This window comes from Rhinopithecus roxellana, chromosome 16 (assembly GCF_007565055.1).
Source record: "Rhinopithecus roxellana isolate Shanxi Qingling chromosome 16, ASM756505v1, whole genome shotgun sequence".
In the NCBI taxonomy this organism is placed as follows: Eukaryota; Metazoa; Chordata; class Mammalia; order Primates; family Cercopithecidae; genus Rhinopithecus; species Rhinopithecus roxellana.
In genome coordinates this window covers 22,639,148-22,661,790 of record NC_044564.1, presented here as the reverse complement: position 1 = coordinate 22,661,790, position 22,643 = coordinate 22,639,148, and the positions used below count along the sequence as shown (strand labels likewise).

Sequence of the window (22,643 nt, the reverse complement as noted above, 5' to 3'; positions counted from 1 at the left end):
AGGGCATACACATAAAAGGATTCAATCTTCTTCTTCTTTTTTTAAGGATTCAATCTTCTAACAATCCCGGGAGGGGGGCAAGAGCAGGATTCTTGTTTCCATTTTAAGAATGAGGAAACAGGTTCAGAAAGCCTAAGTGGCATGCCTCTTCAGTAATCGGCCAATCGTCGCCGCCTAACTTCACCTCACCTCCCAGTGCAGCACTAGAGTCCCCTCAGGGGTGGCCGTCCCTGGTCAGTCCAGCTCCAGCAGGCCGGGAGGGTAGGACGTTCCCTGTCAGGCAGCACTTCCGCCTCCCGGGGCCCGCGCAGCTCACCTCCTTCACCTCCCGCGCTACCCCAGTCACGAGTTGTTTTCGGGGGCCCGCCCCTCCACTTGCTGATTGGGTAGCTCCTGAACCATTGCTGTCCTCTGATTGGTTGTTCCTTTTTTGGCTCTCCAACACCGCCTAGACCGACCGGATACACTGGTAGGGCTTCCGCTTCCCCCTTCGCCCTCCTCCCGGTTGTCCTCCTCTCCCAGTCGGCACCACAGCGGTGGCTGCCGGGCGTGTTGTCGGTGGGTCGGTTGGTTTTTCTCTCACCGTTGGTGTCCGTGCCGTTGAATTGCCCGCCATGGCTGAGCTGGATCCATTCGGCGCCCCTGCTGGCGCCCCTGGCGGTCCCGCGCTGGGGAATGGAGTGGCCGGCGCCGGCGAAGAAGACCCGGCCGCGGCCTTCTTGGCGCAGCAGGAGAGCGAAATTGCGGGCATCGAGAACGACGAGGCCTTCGCTATCCTGGACGGCGGCGCCCCCGGGCCCCAGCCTCACGGCGAGCCGCCGGGGGGTCCGGGTGAGAGTGCGGTCGCGTTTGGGGCGAGAGGACTTGTCTGGAAACTCGGCCCACAGTGGGTCCGAGAGCTTCTGTGTGACTTGTGCTCCTTGCTGAATTAGGAGGTTAGGGAGCAGTGCAAAGAGGAAACGAGACCCTGGCCCAGTCATGCAGAAACCTAGGCTCGAGAAGCCTGGTCGGTTCTCAGCGTGTTTGAGTGCTTCTGGGCGCGGGCGGAGCGAGAAAGCAAGTATAGGGTGGCAGGCTTCGGAGCCGGAAGAAGCCCGTTCAATTCAGCAACTTTTCATTAAGCACTTACTGTGCCTTTAGTCCGGTCTCTGAAGCAACCGCATTGGTGCAGTTTTTCCAGACTTATAAGCAAGTCTGAGCCGAGCACAGAACTCCAGTTATTAGAAAAGGAGGGCAGAAAAAAAATAAGAATGGAAATTTGTTGTTTTGAGAGATACAAACAAAAGTAGCAATGCAGTTCAACATTTAAGCACTTAAGGTGTACAGAGTGTTGGATTACGAGGAGGAAGGAGTGAGTAGGGAACTCAGGAAAGATGGTCTAGGGTCTGGAGAAAGAACTGCCAAGCAGTATAGGAGTTACCATGGTTGAGCGGTTGATTTACAGCTAGGACTTATGGAGCTCTCCCTCTGGGAACAGCTTTGGTAGGCAGTATTGCCTAAGTAGAACCCACGATTAGCCTAAACCAATCAGGGAGGGATGAAGAGGTGAATGGAGAATGTTCTCAGCCAAACTCAAGTAAAAATGTGGCAGGTAGGATGGCAGTTTGACTTTTGGATGCCTTACCTGTGTGTGATGCTTAGGATCATGAGTGGAAAAGACCTATTTAATGATACAAAGAAGTAGGAAATTCAGCCAGAAGAAATGAAATACGGCTTTTCATTCACTTAAAAATTTCCAACTAAGGGAGAATAGCGCTCTATTGGGGCATATAGGAGTAGTGTCTACACTAATCTGATTTCAAACCTTAAGGGGCCAAGTAGGTAACATATACGAGAGAAGCTGACTTGACATGAGACAGTAGAAGTGTTGGAGACTGAGACTTTGGTGCACTATAGTAGTGCTCTGTGTAAAGGCATTCAGACCCAGCAATCTCAAGTTACTACGCCAGCCAGGCAGAACCTTTCGGTGGATGGATTGGGGAGGGTGCTGCTAGTTTGCAGCCTCTGAGTTTTTGACTGCACCATGTTGCTTCCTAAGCAAATCAGTCCCCTAATAAGAACTTAGTGGGAACATGTAATATGCCCGAATATGCAACTTTATAGCAAGTAGGTTGGACTGAACTGGGCTGTGATTGCGAGATGAGGTTGGCCTTAAGTGATTAGGAGATATTTTCATTGGGTGGTCTCTAACATTTGTCTGAGTATTTTAAAATTGACTTCTTAGATCCTTAGTTTACCTTCCTTGTTTAGTAGAAGAGAAACAATCCTAGAGAGAAATAACTTGCTTTAAAAAGTACGAGTTAATAGATGAGCCCCAAGTCTAGCACATTCTGTTGTAGTGTTTAGTTGTTTTAGCCGGGATGGGGTGCGATAAGAGACAGGCAGTTGTGGCTGTCCCAGGTAGAACAGATTTGGGAGAAGCAGGACCCAAGATCTATAGTTGGAAGATTGTCCTGATTCAAGGACAGTGTTACCCTTACTGTTTTATCTCCACTACCTAGCAGTGTGTCTGACATTTAGTAGATGCTCACGTTTGACAGAGAAATGGGCAAAAATGTCGGATCCAAGGGTCCTGTGTAGAACTGACAGATCTTGGTGACAGGCAGTTAGGGAAGGTAAAAGGAAGAGAATAGAGTTGGATACTCAGGTCCTTTGTGCATCAAGCCTTCAGCAAAGGGAAGGAAAGAAATGGTTGCTGACTTAGTTCCTAGGAAGGACTTTCTTAGTGAACTAAGCATTTGGTGACTTAAAGCCAGATTCCTGACAGTGTAATTGAAGTTGGTAATATGCAGTGGTCAGCATTTCCTTTGGGGATTAGAGAACTGATTGGACACTTTTTCTCTCTTAGTTTTCTTTTTCCTTCTTTTTTTTTTTTTAAGGTATGCTCTAGTGGTTAAGATTCTATGCTATCCTAAACTGCTTGAGTGTGAGTTTAGCTTTGTGATCTCAGACAATGTATATAACTACCACCACTGCCCGGCCTCAGTTTTCTCCTTTGTAAAAGTTGCATAATATAATTTATAATGCTATGTGGCATCTTTAGGATTACATTAAAGAGTGTCTATAAAGTGCTTACAGTTATATAGTAAGTATCCAGTGAATTCCAGCTACTGTTAGTGGGAGAAAGGAGTTACAAGGCCTTTAGGCTTTGAAGTGTACTGAGTAAATTGAGAGGTTTTAGGCGGGAGCTCTCTTTCTGATGTATTATACAGAGAGTCATAGGCAGTCAGCTGTGACAGATTGATGAGAGGAAACTAAACTGGCCCCAGCCTTGCGGAAAGCGCCTATGGAGGATGGGCACAGGCAAAAACCAGAGAAGTTAGGGCTGAGCCTTGGATGACTCCCTTGGTTGTTAAGAGATCCAGAAAAAGAGACATAGGTTTAGAGGCAGGAAGTAACGAGCTGGGTGAAGTGATATTGAGGTAACCAGCTAGGGGGGATATTGAGGAAGAACAGGTGGTCATGAAGGAGGCAGCACAAGTAGAGCTGTTGAAAAGCTCTCAATCATGAGGGCTGAGTGGGGGAAGAGAACAGGAGAGACAGGCCACAGACAGAGTACGGCAGTGAGGCATTATTATGGTGTTTTGTTGTTTTTGAGACAGAGTCTCACTGTCGCCCAGGCTGGAGTGCAGTGGCGTGATTTGGTTTACTGCAACCTCTGCCTCCTGGGTTCAAGCAGTTCTCCTGCCTCAGCCTCCTGAGTAGCTGGGATTACAGGCGTGTACCACCATGTTCAGCTAATTTTTGTATTTTTCTTAGAGATGGGGTTTCACCATGTTGGCCAGGCTGGTCTCAAATTCCTGACCTCAAGTGATCTTCCCGCCTCGGCCTCCCAAAGTGTTAGGATTACAGGTGTGAGCCACTGTGCCCGGCCTATTTATTATGTTTTTGACAAGTTACTTCTTTCTTTTTGGGGGGGGGGGCGGGGGGAGATGGAGTTTTGCTCTTATTGCCCAGGCTGGAGTGCAGTGGCACAATCTCGGCTCGTAGCAACCTCTGCCTTCCGGGTTCAAGTGATTCTCCTGCCTCAACCTCCCGAGTAGCTGGGATTACAGGAACCCACCACCATGCCCAGCTAACTTTTTGTATTTTTAGTAGAGATGAGGTTTCACCATGTTGGCCAGACTGGTCTTAAACTCCTGACCTTAGGTGATCCACCCGCCTCGGCCTCCCAAAGTGCTGGAATTACAGGCGTGAGCCACTGCACCTGGAGACAAGTTAGTTCTTGTAGGAGAAAAAAGAGACACAGGTGAATTAAAGTGAAGCTTTCTGGAGAAGTAATTTTATTGGTAGCAGTGGTGGAGGGAAGTTTAGGGAAATCTCATGAGTGATAGTTAATTATACTGCACATTTGCTGTGTACCGGTACACTTTCAGATACCGGCAGTAGCTCCGCGGGTTAAGTGGTAGTGTCATATTTCAGATGACAATGGATCAGTGTGGAAGTTGAGCAGTGTCCCTAAGGTAGCAAGGTAATAAATGGCTCAAGTGCAGCTTCAAACCTAGGTCTGCTTGACTTCAAATGTTTCTGGAATGTGGAAAGTTGAAGGTGGGTTTGGGACAGTCTTTCACTTTGAAAACTTTGGCCCTTTTTCTGTCTGGAGTTCCTGAAAGGCCCTAGAAAGTTTCCTTCTGAAGCATTGTGTTGCTTAGTTTAGTTGTCCTAGTAAGTCAAGGCCCTACATGTCCTTTCTGCATGTTTCCCCAGCAACAGAGGATCCCTTGGCTTGAGCCAGTTGTTGATTCTTGTAAGAATGTTAGTGCAGTAATACAGTAACTAATAAAGAGGAAAGCAGATGCCAGTGGGTCTGGAGGAGTCTTCAGACAGACAGCATGTGATTTTTTAAGGAGACGTGGGATGAGGATTGCTTCTTGTTTTGCATATGGAGTAGTGATCAAAGTCTCTCATATTCCACCCCAGGGCTAGACTATATTAGTGGATAGTTGGTATGTCAACTGTACTATATTAACCATAATGTAGGCCTGGCCAGACTAGGCATTGTAGGATCTAGGATTTAAAACTATCTCGCTCTTATGTCTTCACAAAAATAAATTCCAGGTGGATTAAAGAGAGTCATTTAAAAAATAGAAGAACAAAAGTGAATATTTGTCTACCTTATAATAGGAAAGGCCTTCAGCATAAAAGCAGATACAGAAATCATAAAGAAAAAGTTGATCATGTCTACATACACAAATTAAGTTGTTCCAGGTGTTAAATACCATAAACCAAATCAAAAGAGAAACTAGGGAAAATGCTTGACTATTAATACAGAGCGAATGCTTAGAGATCAAAAAATAGCAGGAAAATAGGCAAACTCAGAAAATTCAGTAAAGAAGAAAATCAGATGTCAGGTATGTGATTACCTTACTGGAAATAAGATTGGCACAACAAAGCCACCATGAGTTTTTTTTCCATTATCAAATTAGCAAAAATTTTAAAACATGATCAAGCACAGTCCCTAGTATCAGGGAAGGTCTAAGAAATGGGGCACTTGTGCTGCCAGTAGTAATATAAACTGGTAGACTAATAGGAACAAGTGGGTAGGGTTTTAGAAGTCTTTAAAATACATATCCTGGGCGGGGTGTGGTGGCTCACGCCTGAAATCCCAGCACTTTCGGAGGCCGAGGTGGGCGGATCACCTGAGGTCAGGAGTTCGAGATCGGCCTGATCAACATCGTGAAACCTCGTCTCTACTAAAAAATGCAAAAATTAGTCGGGCATGGTGGCATGCGCCTGTAATCCCAGCTATTCGGGAGGCTGAGGCAGGAGAATCGCTTGAACTTGGGAGGTGGAGGTTGCAGTGAGCCGAGATCGCGCCACTGCACTCTAGCCTGGGCAACAGAGTGAGACTCTGTCTCAAATAAAATAAAATAAAATAGGCCAGGCGCGGTGGCTCAAGCCTGTAATCCCAGCACTTTGGGAGGCCGAAACGGGTGGATCACGAGGTCAGGAGATCAAGACTATCCTGGCTAATATGGTAAAACCCCATCTCTACTAAAAAAATACAAAAAAACTAGCCGGGTGAGGTGGCGGGCGCCTGTAGTCCCAGTTACTCGGGAGGCTGAGGCAGGAGAATGGCGTGAACCTGGGAGGCGGAGCTTGCAGTGAGCTGAGATCTGGCCACTGCACTCCAGCCTGGGTGACAGAGCGAGACTCCGTCTCAAAAAATAGAATAGAATAGAATAAAATAGAATAGAATAGAATAATATAATCCTGGCTGGGCGTGGTGGCTCATGTCTGTAATCCCAGCACTTTAGGAGACTGAGGTGGGTGGATTGTCTGAGGTCAGGAGTTTGAGACCATCTGGCCAACGTGGTGGAACCCCGTCTCCACTAAAACTGCCAAAAAAAAAAAAAAAAAATTAGCCGGGCATGATAGCTCACACCTATAGTCCCAGCTACTCAGGAGGCTGAGGCAGGAGAATCACTTAAACAATCCAGGAGGCGGAGGTTGCAGTGAGCCGAGATGGCACCACTGCACTCCAGCCTGGGCAACAGAGCAAGATTCTGTCTCAAAAAAAATAAAACACATATCCTGTGATCCAGCAATTCCTTTTTTTCTTCTTCTTCGTCTTTTTTGTTTGTTTGTTTTTGTTTTTTGATTTTTTGAGATGGAGTCTCGCTCTGTTGCTCAGGCTGGAGTGCAGTGGCGCGATCTTGGCTCACTACAACCTCTGCCTCCCGGGTTTAAACTATTCTTCTCCTTCAGCCTCCTGAGTAGCTGGGATTATGGGCTCATGCCACCACCCTGGCTAATTTTTGTATTTTTAGTATACAGAGGTGTGTTTCACCATGTTGGCCAGGCAGGTCTCTAACTCCTGACCTTGAGTGATCCTCCCGCCTCAGCCTCCCAAAGTGCTGGGATTACAGGCATGAGCCACTGTGCCCGGCTGTAACCCAGCAATTCTACACATAGGAATTTACTACAGAGGTGAAATTGAATATGTTTCCCCTATACTTTCACTAGTTTGATAAACTTCATATTTCCCAAACTTTATAGAATGCTTTAAAAACTATATAGGTAGGTGGCACATGGCTTAAAGTAGTAAAAGGCCACTGACATAATAAACTACAAGAAACTCATTTTTGTACTGACATATAGGAGTAAAAGTCAACTAGGAAAATTAAGAAAAATATGAGAGGCCAGGCATGGTGACTCATGCCTGTAATCCAACAATTTGGGAGACTGAGGCGGGTGGATCGCTTGAGTCCAGGAATTCGAAAGCAGCCTGGGCAGTGTGGCGAGATCCCCTCCCTACAAAAAATAGAAGAATTAGCCAGGTGTGGTGGCGCATGCCTGTAATCCCAGCTCCTGTGCGGACTGAGGTGGGAGGGTCGCTTGAGCCCAAAAAAGGTTGAGACTATACAGTAAGCCATGATTGGGCCACTGTGCTCCAGCCTGGGCGACAGAGCAAGACTGTCTCAAAGATGAAGCTGCAGGTCTCTGCTCACTATGGGTGATTCCAGGCCACACTTTTTTTTTTTTTCTTCTGCAGAACTTTCATAGAGAAACATGGTTCTCTGAGACTCTTCTGCCAGTCTTCCATTTGTTACCACTGTAAAATAGAAAACAGAAAACAAAATCAAAAGGTTTTGGACTTGGGAGCTTGAGGACAGATGTGTCCACATTTTGGTGAAGTTTGTATATAAGCACATCTTGGTTTTATTATTTTGTTGTATATAGCACCTACCACAGGGATAGCGTTTAGTAGCTCAAGGTTCATACGGCATACAGTGCTGTATTCTGCTGTACAACTTTTTGGCCCAGTGTTTGACCAGTCTTTATTGATAGACCAAAATCTTATGTCTTGCAGATGCTGTTGATGGAGTAATGAATGGTGAATACTACCAGGTACAGAGTACTCTGTTTCTATTCACTGCTAGTGATTGAGAGTTTTCCTTTCCTGTGATTTTAATTGACCTAGAAAGAAACCCCAGTCCTTTGACTTTCCTGGATGTATTACTGGCTGGTATGTTATCTACCAAAGTGGAAAGATTTAAAGAGAGGTAGCATTGATAAAAAGAGAACTGTTTTAAAATGTTATTTACCTGCTCCTCATGTTATCACCTTTATTCTAAAGAAACCACTCTTCAAATGACACTGTGTTAAGTGCAGTAAGTTAGTACTAATACTTTAAATAGTTCTTCTTCCATCTTTGTTTATAGTCTGATTAGGTTAACCTGGTAATGTTCCTTAGTTCAGTGAGTGGCATATGGAATAATTCTGTAAAGATTAACATTTATTTGAGTCTTTTTTTTTTTTTTGAGACAGTCTCTGTTGCCTAGGCTGGAGTGCAGTGGCGCGATCTCATCTCATTGCAACCTCCATCTCCTGGGTTCAAGTGATTCGTCTGCCTCAGCCTCCTGAGTAGCTAGAATTACAGGTGCACGCCACCACGCCTGGCTAATTTTTTGTATTTTTAGTAGAGATGGGGTTTCGCCATGTTGGCCAGGCTGGTCTTGAACTCCTAGGCTGAAGTGATCCGCCCACCTCGGCCTCCCAAAGTGTTGAGATTACAGGCGTGAGCCACCACACCTAGCCTATGTGGTTGCCTTTTTTTTGGGGAGGGGGTTGGGAGGGCGGGACAGGGTCTCACTCTGTCACCCAAACTGGAGTGCAGTGGTGCAGTCTTGGCTCACTGCAACCTCCATTCCCCAGGTTCTAGCAAATGCTCCTGCCTCAGCCTCCCCAGTAGCTGGGATTACAGGCACATGCCACTACCACCTGGTTCATTTTGTATTTTTAGTAGAGACGGGTTTCACTATGTTGGCCAGGCTGGTCTCGAACTCCTGACCTCAAATGATCCATCCACCCCAGCCTCCCAAAGTGCTGGAATTACAGGCGTGAGCCACCGTGCCTGGCCTATGTTGTTGCTTTTAAGATAATCCTTTAACATTTTACAGCAACCACCATTGTTGTTAGAAACAGGGGTTCTGGCTGGTTGCTTGTGGTGGCTCTGGCCGGGTGTGGTGGCTCACGCCTGTAATCCCAGCACTTTGGGAGGCCAAGGTGGGCAGATAACCTGAGGTTAGGAGTTCGAGACCAGCCTGGCCAACGTGATGAAACCCCATCTCTACTAAAAATACAAAAATAAGCTGTGCGTGGTGGCGAGCGCCTATAATCTCAGCTACTTGGGAGGAGGCGGAGGCAGGAGAATTGCTTGAACCTGGGAGGCGGAGGTTGCAATGAGCCAAGATAGTGCCACTGCACTGCACTCCAACTTGGGCGACAAGAGTGAAAACTCCGTCTCAAAAAAAAAAAAGAAGAACCAGGGGTTCTAACTCAGGTGAAGTACATTTTAGGAAGTAATTTTTGGTATTAATATAGCACAATTGTGTTTTGTGTTAAGGAAAGTAATGGTCCAACAGACAGTTACGCAGCTATTTCACAAGTTGATCGATTGCAGTCAGAGCCTGAAAGTATCCGTAAATGGAGAGAAGAACAAATGGAACGCTTGGAAGCCCTTGGTAAGGAATCCCTTTCTGTCTTTGGGTATCTGTTTTCAGTGGAGTAGTTGACCTGGACTCTACTTTTATTCCTTTTTACTTCAGATTAACTGGTGTCATTGTCTGGTCTTTGGGAAGATATCTTCTCAGCCTGAAGGTTACAAGGCTACCTGCCCAGAGATGCCTAATCACAGGCCATTGTGTGAGGAGTAGGGTAGCCGGAGAGCCCCAAGAACCTCTCACAGGAAGAGCATAGTGAGGCTGTTACTGACCTCAAGAGTAGCCTCAGGTGGTGTTTATAGGGTGCTGTGTAAACTTGAAAGATTCAAGTTTCACATGTCCATGGACTTCCACAGTCCGTTTTTCTTTTTTTTTTTTTGAGACGGAGTCTCACTCTTCCACCCAGGCTGGAGTGCAGTGGCGCGATCTCCGCTCACTGCAAGCTCCACCTCCCAGGTTCACACCATTCTCCTGTCTCAGCCTCCCAAGTAGCTGGGACTACAGGTGCCCACCACCATGCCTGGCTATTTTTGTTTGTTTGTTTGTTTGTATTTTTAGTAGAGATGGGGTTTCATCACGTTGGCCAGGCTGGTCTCAATCTCCGACCTCATGATCCGCCCACCTCTGCCTCCCAAAGTGCTGGGATTATAGGTGTGAGCCACCACGCCCGGCCTCCATTTTTCATTTGAAGGCTGAATTAATTTAAGGTAACATGAGGAAAATGAGGTATGTCAGGAAAAATGTACAGTTTGTTTTTCCTACCTTAATATCTCTGTAAGGTAAGTTTTACAGGTAAGAAAAGTGGAGGAGAGGTAGAATAAGTATTTGGAATACTCAGCTAAGAAATGGTAAGAGTCACAATTTCAGCTGAAGTCTGCCTTGCTTCAAAGTCACTATGCATCTCCATCAGCCACATTGCTTTCTAAACATTTAGTGCGCATGGCCATCTAGCCACACGGCCTGGCATTTGATAAAGAGATGTGAACACGGAGTGTCACCTGTTGGTTCATGATCAGGGGAGACTTGTGTCTATACATGGTGGATTGGAGACGTATGCAGAGTGTGAGGACATAATCCACATTGTGGCCTTTTGTTTGTTTTTTCTTTTTTTAATCAGCTGACTTTAAGACTCATCTTTTCTCAACTTTACAGAACAACTGAAAGAAGAGGAAAATAAATGTGTGCACCCCCAGAATCAGTAATTAATATTTCACCATATTGGGTTATCTTTATATAAATGATATGTTTTAGACATATACACACATACACAAATTGTTCTGACTGACCTACTTTAAGATAAAGACATCATATACTTCATGTCTAAATATTTCAATGTACACCTCCTAGAAATAATGACATTCTCCTATGTAACCACAGTGTCAGCAGTATTATTCCCTCTTGGGAACTGTTAAACTGGTGAAAACATGAGTCCTTATTTTTCAGATGGGATAACTGACACCCAGAAATAGGAAGGGACATGACCCAGATGACACAGCCAATTAGTGCCAGATCATTTATCTCTGTAGTCCTTTAATCTCTCTAGTCCAATTTAGGTGACTTTCAGAACAAAGAACGCACTTAATATTTGAACCTTTATAGCACCATTCAGTAGTAATTTTTTTGGTGGAAATATTCTTTATGTGTGCTGTCTAGTATGGTAGCCACTAACCACATGTAACTGTTAAGTACTTGAAGTGTGGCTTCACATTTCAAGTGTGACTGAGAAACTGAATTTTAAATTTTCTTTAATTTTAGTAAATTTGCATTGAAGTAGCCACATGTAGCTAGTAGCTATCATATTGGACAGTGGAGCTGAAGGAAAATGAAAATAGGTCCTAACAGCTTTGGTCGTTGTTTGTTCTTTGTGTCTTTTGAGTATCCTTAGAGCCAAGATTTAGCTGGTCTTAGTACTGCTGGAGTATCTTTCATGTTACAGAACCCAAATTTATAGAACCCAAACCACTCCAAGTTGGAGTGCAGTGCAGTGGCACGATCTTGGCTCATAGTTTCCCCAAGCTCTAGCAGTTTTTCTTCTCCATGGAGAGAGTCTACTTTGGTGTCTGGAAAGATTTAATTTTTCAATTATGAACTTGGATACTTAGGGAATGCTCTTATGAGCTGTTTTCTTAATTCAGAGTGCTTTTTTGAGAGAAGTAAAACATTTGGCCTTGCATTCCAACTGAATTGTATTCACTTGGTTCATGAACAAGGTGTTCCTTCAATTTCACCTTTTTTCCTTGCAAAAACTGAGAAAGCACACGATGCCAAAAATAGAGAACTGGTGCCAGTGGTTTTCAGCCTAGCTGCTGGCTACATTCTCAAGTAATTTTCTTTTCTGTGACCAGTAACGAGGGTGGCCAGAAGGGAAGGCACCTGTGAGTGTGCTTTGCTGTCTAAGGGGACTCTTCCTCTTCATCCTCTGAGGGGAAGAATTCTAAATTAGTATTGCAGTGGCACTAAAGCTGCAAAAGCCAGAAGACCAATTTAAATGTACTGTTTTATGCAAGTAACCACAGTCTGTTCAGCAGGTCACCATTTTTATTTAAATTAATTTTTCAGAGATAAATTTTATATTTTAGACCTAATGTATAATGAATTTTAAATGAACATCAAAATACATAAAAAATACTGTCCAATCAAAAAGGTAATTATTTGGAAGTAATTTCACCACGATTGAAAAGGGGGCCTTACATTTTAAATTAGGTATTGCCACATGGCACTTCCAGCCCACAGCTTCTCATTGCAGCATAACATCTTCCATTCCACATGCATGCTTCATGCCATGATAGACACATGTTAGATGTTTACTGTAGAGGCTGGGTGGGGTGGCTCAGGTCTGTAATCCCAGCACTTTAGGAGGCTGAGGTGGGAGGATCACTTGAGCTCAGGAGTTCAAGACCAGCCTGGGCACCATAGTGAGACCCTATCTGTACTAAAAAAAAAAAAGAAAAAGAAAAAGAAAAAAAATAGCTGGGGTTGGTGGTGCACACCTGTGGTCCCAGCTACTTAGGAGATTGAGGTGGGAGGATCACTTGAGCCTGGGAGATTGAGGCTGCAGTGAGCTGTGATAGCACCACTGCACTACAGCCTGGGCTACAGAGCAAGAGACCCTATCTCAAAACAAAAAAAAGTTTACTATGTATACTTTACAGTCATCAGTGAAAAATCTGAGAAAATGATTCTTCTGAATGATAGATCACCTTCTGACAGATTAGATACCAAGATGAACGTTCTTTCTAACCTGAAACTTGGGGGAGTTTCTAGCTGCTATTAGGCTCTTTCTTATGGTTACACACAGCCTTTTGCAGGTTGTTACTGTAAGACCTTTCTTGCAAAGGCCCTAAAAATGCCCAAGAATACTTCATTTTTCATCCCTTCTAGTAGTTACTTGACGCCACTACTGCTTTTTACTGTCCTTCTCAAAGACAGTTTGGGCTCTTGCCCTTCTAGTAGTTACTTGACGCCACTACTGCTTTTTACTGTCCTTCTCAAATTACAGTTTGGGCTCTTGCTTTGCACTTTCAAAACTCTGTCCAGATCACTGATGGCCACTTTCTAGTCACATTTTGTGATTATTTCTAGGCTTGCCTCCCTTTTTGTCCCTCCCTTTGGAGGAAGCATAATGAGATAAGCAAAGTGTAAGCTTTAGAGCCAGATCTGGGTTTGAATCTTGGATCTGTCACTTACTATAACCTTTAGGAAGTTCACTCAAACTTTCTGAGCTTTAGTTTTTCTCACTGCTGTAAATGGGATCAGAGTTTATCTTCTTGAGATTGTTGTAAAGATTGAGTTAGATGTCTGTAAAACACCTGCCAGATAGAATGTCCAGAAGAACTTGTTTAAAGTGAAGTATCAGGTTAACTTAAAGTGCCAGCTGCCTCAGTAGCTATGACATGTTGACATGTATTTCTTTTTTTTTGTTTTTTTTTTTTTTGTTTTTTGAGATGGAGTCTCGCTTTGTTCCCTAGGCTGGAGTGCAGTAGTGCGATCTCAGCTCACTGTGACCTCTGCCTTCCAGATTCAAGCGATTCTCCTGCCTCAGCCTCCCCAGTAGCTAGGATTATAGGCACATGCCACCACATCCAGCTAATTTTTTGTATTTTTAATAGAGACAGGATTTCACCATGTTGGTCAGGCTGGTCTCGAACTCCTGACCTCAGATGATCCACCTGCCTCGGCCTCCCAAAGTGTTGGGATTACAGGTGTGAGCCACCACGACCAGCTGGCATGTATTTCTTTATCTCTCACCATTTACTGATGTATGTCTCTTTCCCTTATGGGAAAACCATATTTAGTCCTCAGAAACTTCATGTTTCATGTTTGAGAATCCAATCTAGCAAACCTGCTAGGTGTGCATTTTCTTGCTCTCATTTCTAGAACGTTTAGGTTACCTGTTAACAATGATCCCATACCTCTACCCCCTGCACTTCTCTCCAGTGCAGTTTCTTTTGTAGCTCTGCCCTGGCTCTGCCACAAACACACTCTGCAAACTAGGAGTAGATGCTTTGTGGTCCTCTCTAGTGCTAATATTCTGTGTTCTAGCATTCTCTGGTTCCTGAATCATCTCTACTTTTGGTAATTGTCCTAATAGCACCCTGCTTCACAGAAGTGCTTCTACCATATTTAGTTATGAGAGTGCCACCTTGTGTTCCACAAAACCATTGTCACACCTGGAATATGGACTAGTTTGGGAGAAGACTTAAAAGATTAAGATGAATACCCTACTCTGAACTAATATTGGCAGCATTGGTGAAGAATCATCTATAATTGTTTCTCGCCCCGTTGGTGCCCAGATGGCTTTTTTCTTATTATTAATAAAAGTCAGTATTTCCACATACAGCCTCCTTTTTCGCTCTGCCAAAAACAAGACAAAACAAAACTAATGACCCACTAAGATGTCAGTGGACTGGGATAAGACCAGGAATAGGATCCAGGAATAGGACTATGGAAAAGATCAGGCAGGGATAGAAGTACTGAAATCAGAGTTGGTTGTGCAAACAGGGAAAACAAGTTTATTTTCCCCTCCCTCCTCTTCTCCCGCAACATGCACATAAACGTGGACCTGCATCCACTGTAAGTTCACTAAGACCAAAATAAACTGATGAACTTCAGTTCAGTTTGCACTTTGCCTCAGTTGTATTGTCTTTCTCTTCTCTCTCTTCAAAGATGCCAATTCTCGGAAGCAAGAAGCCGAGTGGAAAGAAAAGGCAATAAAGGAGCTAGAAGAGTGGTATGCAAGACAGGATGAGCAGTTACAGAAAACAAAAGCAAATAACAGGTCAGTCCATGGTCGTTGTAGCACATTTTGTTTTCCAAAATTGAATCAGATCCATTCTCAGCATCCAGTCTAGGTTTTTGTCTTCTGCCTCCTTTAGTGTGAAATGTCTGCAGTTTTTAAAGAAAGTGCTTGAAACAGGTAGCAAGTCTCTCAGGTTTTGTGAACATAATTCACCCTATTGTTTAGCCATCCCAGCTGTAGTGAGCTTAGCTCTCTGAGAGTTTGGTTAATAAATGATGTGATTCAGCCAAGGGAAAAGTTACTTTTCATGGAACCCTGAAATGAAAGCTGGGTGTCATGAATACACCCCGATCTCGTTACTTTGGATATGATTATAGACTTGGTCCTGTTGAGTATCCTAAATATAGCCCTGCCCTCTGAAAACCCCTTCATGAAGGGGTCCATTGGCAGGAAAATGTGCTTTGTAATTAGACAGCCAAGAATGTTGCAACATAATTACTTTAGAATTGAGGGTTCTGTGAGTACTTATCTGTGCCTTAAAAAGTCTTGAATTGACTTATTAAAAATACTGTTTGAAATAGATTTTATTTAGTTACTGATGGTTAAGGAGTTGTGAGGAGAAAAATGCTTTCATTCTCATATCACCACCCACCAGCAGCTGGGCTTTAATGCCCTGCACTTTGAGCCCTTCTTGGAAGCAGTAAAGAGAGGATATGTGGTGTTGCTTCCTTCAGGGCAGGCAGCTTCAGAGCCCAACTTTCACTGAATAGTCAATCCATTCACTTCAGTGTATAAACTGGCCAGACTGGGCCTGGGGATATTTTTAATTTTCAAGGTAGAGCCTTGGGTTCCTGTACGCAGAGGCAGGAAGCAGGTTGGGTTAAGTGCCCTTATCTCTGGCAGCTCTGTTAGACAGAGATGTGGCAGGAGAGAGAGAGCTAATGGCTTTGCCAGCCAGCCAGTGCCATTGTGGGTCACGTATGACAGATCAGTTGGACTCTTGTATACTAGCAGCCGTTCAGCTCATTGAATTCTAGCGTGAGCCTGCGTTCTGGTCACCTTCCTCTGGGGGCGGTGTGCTCAAGGAGTGCCTGTCAGGTTCCATGTGGAGTTCCGTGGGACTGCTGTCTGGTGTGCAGGCTGGGTTGCCAGTGCTGATGGCTTCCATCAGCTACGTGGGGCTGTTGTCGAGCCTGTGGTCAGTAGGTGGTGCTGACAGGTCCAGGCTCCTGTGTCCTCTGCTCCTTCAAGATGATTTTCTCCGAGGTGCAAGTTCAGATCAGTAAAGCCAAGTGGGGACTGTGTACGAGCACCCTGTGAGCCCTGGGAACTCCCCCAGCCAGCGGTCCTGGCACTTGAGTTTAGTTTGAAGTACTGTAACCATACCGACCCTCCCTGCACAGGATCTGTGATGCTTCAGGAACTTGACACGCAAATTTTCAAACTTTGATAATGAATATGTTGTTAACAGCCTTTCTGTTGCAGAAATTTTTTCAAGGAAGTTTTGCTGAACTGTTAAGAAAGGGATACTCTCTGTATACAGAATCCATTGTTCTCAGAGGGAGTAATGACACCTGTTTTTAGGAGCTTAGTCTTAAAAAGTTTAGTCCCTCCAGGCATTGAGTTTGGGCCTTGGTACCTTTCTTTACTTGGAACTGTAGAATGCTGGGTAAGCTGGTCTCACAGATGAACCTTTTAAGTTCCAGAGAGAAAAAGGGACTTTCCCACCACTCACTGAGAATGTAGAGCTGTTTAGGAAGCAGGTCACTTGCCTTGTGGGAACCTTGCAGCACAGGGCTGACCCTGAGAGCATAAAGCTAGTGGCACACTAGCCATTGTCAGCAGGGCTCTAGGACAGAAGAGATGGCTTTTACACTTTATTCCAGTGATTCTTCACTGGTTGGAGGTGGGAGCCATTTGAGAGTCACTTTGGGGGGCTTCTTCCAAGGGTCTACACCCTCCCTTGGAGATTTTTATATTGCTGACTACTCCCCCCTCCATCCATGTTTGACTCTAAACTTGAGTTCAAAGGAATAGGTCCCATTTAGATGCATAAAGTAATTCATCCTTGTTATCTGTCTATGGGTAAAGAGTGAATATTTTTAGAAAAGAAAATGGAGACCAGACACCTTGACTCAAACCTATAATCCCAGCATGTTGGGAGGCTGAGGCGGGCAGATCACTTGAGGTCAGGAGTTTGAGACCAGCCTGCCCAACATGGTGAAACCCCATCTCTACTAAAAATACAAAAATTAGCCGGGCGTGGTGGCATGTGCCTGTAATACCAGCAACTCGGGAGGCTGAGGCAGGAGAATCACTAGAACCCAGGAGGTGAAGGTTACAGTGAGCTGAGATTGCGCCACTGCACTCCAGCCTGGGTGACTCGGTCTCAAAAAGAAAACGGGGTTGCTCATTTCAAGCAAGTATGATTCTCACTGGAATGTTAAGGGGACCCGAGAGATAAGGCAGAAATATGAGAAGTTTGAAAGAGGAAACTCGGAGACAGGAAGGGCATCCAGTTATTTGTGAGAGCATCCTCAGGCCTCCTGCCTTCCAGCTGCCTCACCACTCGGTCACCAAAGCACTAGGAGCACGTCGCGCCTGGTACTGCACTGGGGGTTGGTGTGTGGCCGGCAGACATGGTTCTTGCCCTGCACAATCTGTAGTCTATTGTCAGTCCCCAGACTGCATCTCCCTCCTTTTATCCCAGGTTGGGGCCTCAGTGTCATGGCAAAAGAGCTGTGAATTATTCAGTGACAGCCATGGAAAAGAATTTCCTTTTCATAGGAGCCAGCCAGAGCAGTGACTGACTCCTGCAGCTGGATGAGTTTGCGCGTCAAGAACAACCCCAGAACATTTACCCTATTACAGGTAGCACTTGTGCTTGTCAGCTGTTTCAAGGCTTGAGAAGCTTTGGGGAACGCACAGTTCTCAGGGATGACAAACATTTTTTTCTATGCCCACTTTGAGGCTGTTTATGGAATGAAGTTCTGCATTGTATTCGTGCATCCAAGAGCTTGTCCTGGGGCAGGCATTCCTCTTCCCTCCCGTCTCCCGAGCCTCCCTGAGCCTCTTCCTGCCTTGGCTGAGGATTGCTACTTTCAAGTGAAAGACAAGCGGAGGGCCACCTGTGTGTGTGTCTGATTTTCTGTTTGTTCTGGGCCTGCAACCCTGACAGGGGATATGCTTGTCACTGAGGAGCTCTTTAGTCTTGGGCTAGCTGCAAAGGAGCAAGAGCCTGACATTCAAACTTTGTTGTCTTAGTGATGATTTGACAGGAGTCCTGAAACCTCTACTCTCCTTGTGGAGGGAAACCCAAGTTGAAATCGATCAGGTTTAGCCCTTTGTGTAAACTAAAAGGATTGTGGCTTTACAAGCCAGCCTGCCTTGCCTTTTCCTCCCACTCATTCTGCCCACAAACAACTGTTTTCCTGCTGAGTCACTTTAAGTTACAATCAGCCTGCTCTTTTTGCTTTCTTTAAATTCCCACAAAACACCTCCTGTGTGTAAACCAAAATGGGAAAGAAGGAAAGGCATGTGTGAGCTTCAAAATTAACTTAAATTAAAATTACTAGAATTTGCCTTCAGATAAAATATGTGAGGTTAGCTTAATGACCAGGCATGGTTATCCTTGAAAAATGTCTTTCCCTTCGCCCACCCCAAATCGACTTGACAAAGGACAGGGTAAGACTCTGTGAGTGAGGTTCCCTACCTAGCCACAGTGGACAAGAGTGGGCTGGCTGAGCCCAGGGAGTCAGTCCAGGGCAACAGTCAAAGCCAGCCTGGCCCCTGCTGTGAAAATTTCTCCACCCAGTCTGCCCCCTCCTTCCTGTCTGAGAGCCCTGCCACGTTGAGAGTTAAGAAGGGATGAAGTTCTGGATTCTGGGCTGCACCTTGTCAAAGCCAATTGAGGCTGGTGTAAAAATATTCAGAAACTGTACCCGCTTCTTGAGCAGAGAGCCATATTCAGGAACAACATAAGCCAGGGTCAGGATCCTAGTCCAGTGTTCTTCCCACCAGACCACTCGCTTCCAGCCGTTTTTTCCTGTAAGGTTGAGATTTTAAAATGACCTTATGTGTTCCAGGATTCTGAAAATGTATCGCACCCAGCCAGTGTGGGGAAGCGGTAGTTGGATAATCCAAGATAAAACTGGCTTTGGGTCCTAGCGCATCTGGTGTCTGGCAGCATTCCTGCCTGGTGATATTTACTGAGTTTTGGCAGGAAGGTGGTGTGGCTTTCTGGGCACACACCAGCAGGGAAGAAGCATGACTATATAGTAGAAAGAGCCCTGGACTTAGGGCCAGGCTGCCTTGGTTGTGAGTCCTGAATGCTGCCACTGTGGTGTAGCCGAGTAAGTTGTTTCATCTCTAAGCCTCAGTTACCTCATCTGTACAGTGGGGGTGAGAACAGGCAGGGTCATAGGTTGTTAGAGTTAAGGATTGAATCAACATAATGTATGTGAAGGGGCTTAGTCCATAATTGGGTGCTTAATAAATGCCCATGTTGCTGGGGTAAGTCAAAGGGATGAAGCTGGCAGTGCTCACTCTGTCGTGGAGCAATCCCCACGTCGGAAGAGCAGCGGGAAACCAGTCCTGCTGAAGTCTGCAGCGCTGGAAGCATCACGGGGGTTAGGAAGGAGCCTTGGGAGCAGCTCCTCAGAGCACAGTTGCACCTCAATTGTGGATTTTAGATGTTTCTGCTTCTCAATGTTCTCTCTTTTTTCCTGCCTGCTTGCCTGCCTTTTGGACCTCTTGCTGTCTAGGGTGGCAGATGAAGCTTTCTACAAACAACCCTTCGCTGACGTGATTGGTTATGTGTATGTTGCAAAACTAATTCCTTTTTCTTGTGATTCTTTCTACTTTTTGTTTAGAGTTAATGCTCCTTTTATGTCACAAGTTGCTTTGCTTTTTAAATTATTTCAAATTGGCATTTTGGGGGCTGCCTAAGAATTGATAAGTGGGGTATGATCCGTTGATGAATCTTCCAGAATTGTGACTCCCTGCATCCTCTGATGACCATTTTTCATATTGGGGGTTTTGGAGGGAAGAAAGCTAACTCACTTTCAAAATGTGTCATTTGCGATCTTATCTGGGAAGGGTTTGAAGCTCGGGGAAACTCGGCCCTGTTGCTCTTGCTGCTGTCACTGCTGCCATGCCCTGTTGCATGCCTGCCTCAGGTGGGAAGGAGGTTTCCCCACCTGGGAGTAGGTGGCAGTCCCAGGAGGTTAGGAGCCAGTGAGCAGCAGCACCTTGCATTGCCAAAGTCAGAGCTGTGGGGCAGCATTTTCCATACTTGGTTCATTCAAATGATGTGGCGTCATTTGCCTCTCCCTCAGGCAGAAGAGTCCAGAGCAGAGGAGGTTGTCTCCAGTGGGTGTCTATAATTGTTCTTCTGTGGTCTCGCATGTCAGAAATTGCTATTTAGTGGTCAGCTTCTGATGTCCGGTCTCCTAGCACAGGGAAGCCCCCAGCTTTGAGATCAGGATAGTGAAAGTGTCTGATACGGGCCACTTGGGCGTCTCCCCCAGACCCCCCCAAAAGAAACCTGCATCTTCTCTGGAGAAGGTGTTCTTTTTTTTTTTTTTTTTAAACGACTCCTGTTATCAAAGCAGTATTGCCGAAGAGTTGGAAATAGTTCTCATTGTCTCCTCCTTAAAAATTAGGGCTGGCTTTACAAGAGAAGTAAAGGTGGAATGGAAGAGGAGAGGAACCTGTAAAAGGTGGGCGATGAGCTCAGGTCTGTAGAGCCTCTCAGGGCCTATGACCTGGAGATGTTCATCCCCTTAGAAGACAGAACTGGGTTTCCTGGGCCCCCAGATGCATTTGCAGTGAGACTTGTGAAATGCTGGACTTACAGGTGGTGTTTGATTTGATTTCTGCACATTCTCTCTGGAGTAGAAATGGAGACTGGAAAGGTCGAGTCTGGTTTTGCTGGGCAGCTGGGTGGCCAGCAAAGCCAGCTGCACGTCCCTAAGCACAGATAGAGTGGCAAGGGCATGTCCAGCTTACTGACCATCTGCATTGAGCTCATTCTCATTTTCTATATCTGACTTAAAGTTTCTCTCGTTTCTTTTCTTCTCTTCACCTTTAAGCACAAACATAAACCATCCTTGCTACAGCCTAGAACAGTTAAGTAAACCTTTCTCACTGCCCCTAACTGTGTGTGCCATGAAGTCGCAGTGTTGTAGTGGCTCTGGGCTTCAGCGGTGTTTGCCACGGCCATCCCTGTGAATAGTGCCACCCCTCCGTCCCTACAGACCAGTCATCTCCATTGCTTTCGCTTTGCCCGTGATGCTTGTTGGAGTAGATGAATATAGTGTGTCTTACTGCTGTCCTTTCCGGCTGTAGCTCCCACCAGTTAATTCCGAACTGGGGGTGGGCTGACCTTGATGTGAAAGAATGTTGGAGCAGCATCCTGCGAAAAAGCAACTCACGTTGGCTCTCCTGCCAGTGTGCCCTGAGTGGCCCCAAGGCACCTGGCTGGAGGGAAAATGGCAAACTTTTGGCTGACTGGAGAATGTCCTAACAAACCCCCTTCCAGAATGGCTTTAGTCTCTAGTGCCTGCTAGCATGGGAGCTTTGTCTTGAATTCCTTTTGATCTGCCCCGTTTCTCTCCAGCCTTAGGAATAAATCTAGTGCAATGATCTGTGGGCTTTTTAGAAGTCTCTAAATTTCCTTGAAATTCAGTACAGCCCAGCATAAACTACTCAAGTTCTTGACCAGCCTGCTGCTTTGTTCTTGTTAATAAAAGCAGTGTGTAGCTGGCTAAGGACTTGTTTTATTAATGCTCCACAGGAGCAGAGACAGCCAGAGAGAGACATAGTGAGCCCTGAACCAAACACCTGTATTCCAACATTTTACACAGTGGTCTGGGCACCCTGTGCCTAGGAGAGCCAGCCACGTGTCTACCTGAGTCTGACCTGGGCCAGGGACTGTTATCTTGGGAAAGCCAGAATGCCATTAAGAAAGGGACAAACAGGCAGTTGCTTGTGTAGCAAGGCAGCCACTAGGTTGCTCAAAGGGGGTTCTACATAAACCAACATATTTTGTTGTTGCTTCCAGGGCAGCAGAAGAAGCCTTTGTAAATGACATTGACGAGTCATCCCCAGGCACTGAGTGGGAACGGGTGGCCCGGCTGTGTGACTTTAACCCCAAGTCTAGCAAGCAGGCCAAAGACGTCTCCCGCATGCGTTCAGTCCTCATCTCCCTCAAGCAGGCCCCGCTGGTGCACTGAAGAGCCACCCTGTGGAAACACTACATCTGCAATATAATCCTACTCAGTGAAGCTCTTCACAGTCATTGGATTAATTATGTTGAGTTCTTTTGGACCAAACCTTTTTGTCTTTAGAGTTGATCATTGTTTGTGATTGCATGTTTCCTTCAACTGTGTTCTCCCTGGCATTCAGAGAGGAGGGGGAGGAGTAAGAGGAAGGGGAGGGAAGCCTCCCAACAGTAGCCTCAACCTGTGCTTTTGTGCATTATTCTGAGAATAAATTTCTGTTTCAGACTGTATTATGTGAAGCTTCTTTATTGACTTCAAGATGTGTTATAGTTTGGAGTGAGGTTGGAAGGGTTGAGGAATTTCCTTGAAATTTCTAGGGCTGAGGAGGCACAGCCACTGGGCACACAGCCCTGCCTTGAACTGAGATAGTGCCGGGATCTAGAGTGGGATTCTGTGGACATTTTCATTTGAGAAGGGAGTTTAATGGCTGAAGGTTAACCCCCTCATTATCTACCTAAGACACAGCTGTGAATCCTCTCACCGACCTAGTCGTTTTCTCCCAGATGGGCTCTTGTTTGCCAGTGTCCCTCGGTTTAGGGTCTTGGATAGTATATTTCAGCAGGAGTCTGTCTGGGGCATGTAGACTCTAGTAAGACCTTGACTCACTTGGATCTGGCCAGTAAGCCTGAATCAGGACGGCATTCACGTGTGGCTAGCCCCATTACTGTTGAGTCC

The 22,643-nt window shown here is 45.5% G+C and overlaps 2 protein-coding genes across 3 annotated transcripts in view; one reads left to right on the top strand and one right to left on the bottom strand.

Annotated features, from left to right (window-relative positions):
* Nucleotides 1-413: 413 nt before the first annotated feature.
* Nucleotides 414-22,198, top strand: CLTA (clathrin light chain A). 2 transcript variants are annotated; one of them, XM_010369942.1, is made up of 6 exons: nucleotides 414-831; nucleotides 7,814-7,851; nucleotides 9,350-9,467; nucleotides 14,613-14,724; nucleotides 20,778-20,813; nucleotides 21,749-22,198. In XM_010369942.1, exons 1-6 carry the CDS (start codon nucleotides 615-617, stop codon nucleotides 21,918-21,920), a joined length of 693 nt encoding a protein of 230 aa, XP_010368244.1. In that variant the 5' UTR covers nucleotides 414-614; the 3' UTR covers nucleotides 21,921-22,198. The 2 variants fall into 2 exon arrangements, with proteins under 2 accessions (XP_010368244.1, XP_010368245.1); XM_010369943.1 differs by lacking the exon at nucleotides 20,778-20,813.
* GNE (glucosamine (UDP-N-acetyl)-2-epimerase/N-acetylmannosamine kinase) overlaps nucleotides 7,347-22,643 on the bottom strand; it is a 60,833-nt gene continuing 45,536 nt past the window's right edge. The window contains exon 12 of the mRNA XM_030919156.1: nucleotides 7,347-7,555. Within this exon, the coding sequence (XP_030775016.1) occupies nucleotides 7,422-7,555 (134 nt within the window). The 3' untranslated portion in view covers nucleotides 7,347-7,421. The remainder of the gene's footprint in view (nucleotides 7,556-22,643) is intronic.

What these genes read in the sequence shown, in the direction of transcription:
- CLTA (XM_010369942.1), top strand. Translation starts at nt 615, where the DNA reads ATGGCTGAGCTGGATCCATTCGGCGCCCCTGCTGGCGCCCCTGGCGGT. An exon ending in TGAATGGTGAATACTACCAG is followed by an intron (nt 7,852 to 9,349) that starts GTACAGAGTACT and finishes TTTTGTGTTAAG; the next exon opens with GAAAGTAATGGTCCAACAGA. An exon ending in AAAACAAAAGCAAATAACAG is followed by an intron (nt 14,725 to 20,777) that starts GTCAGTCCATGG and finishes TTCACCTTTAAG; the next exon opens with CACAAACATAAACCATCCTT.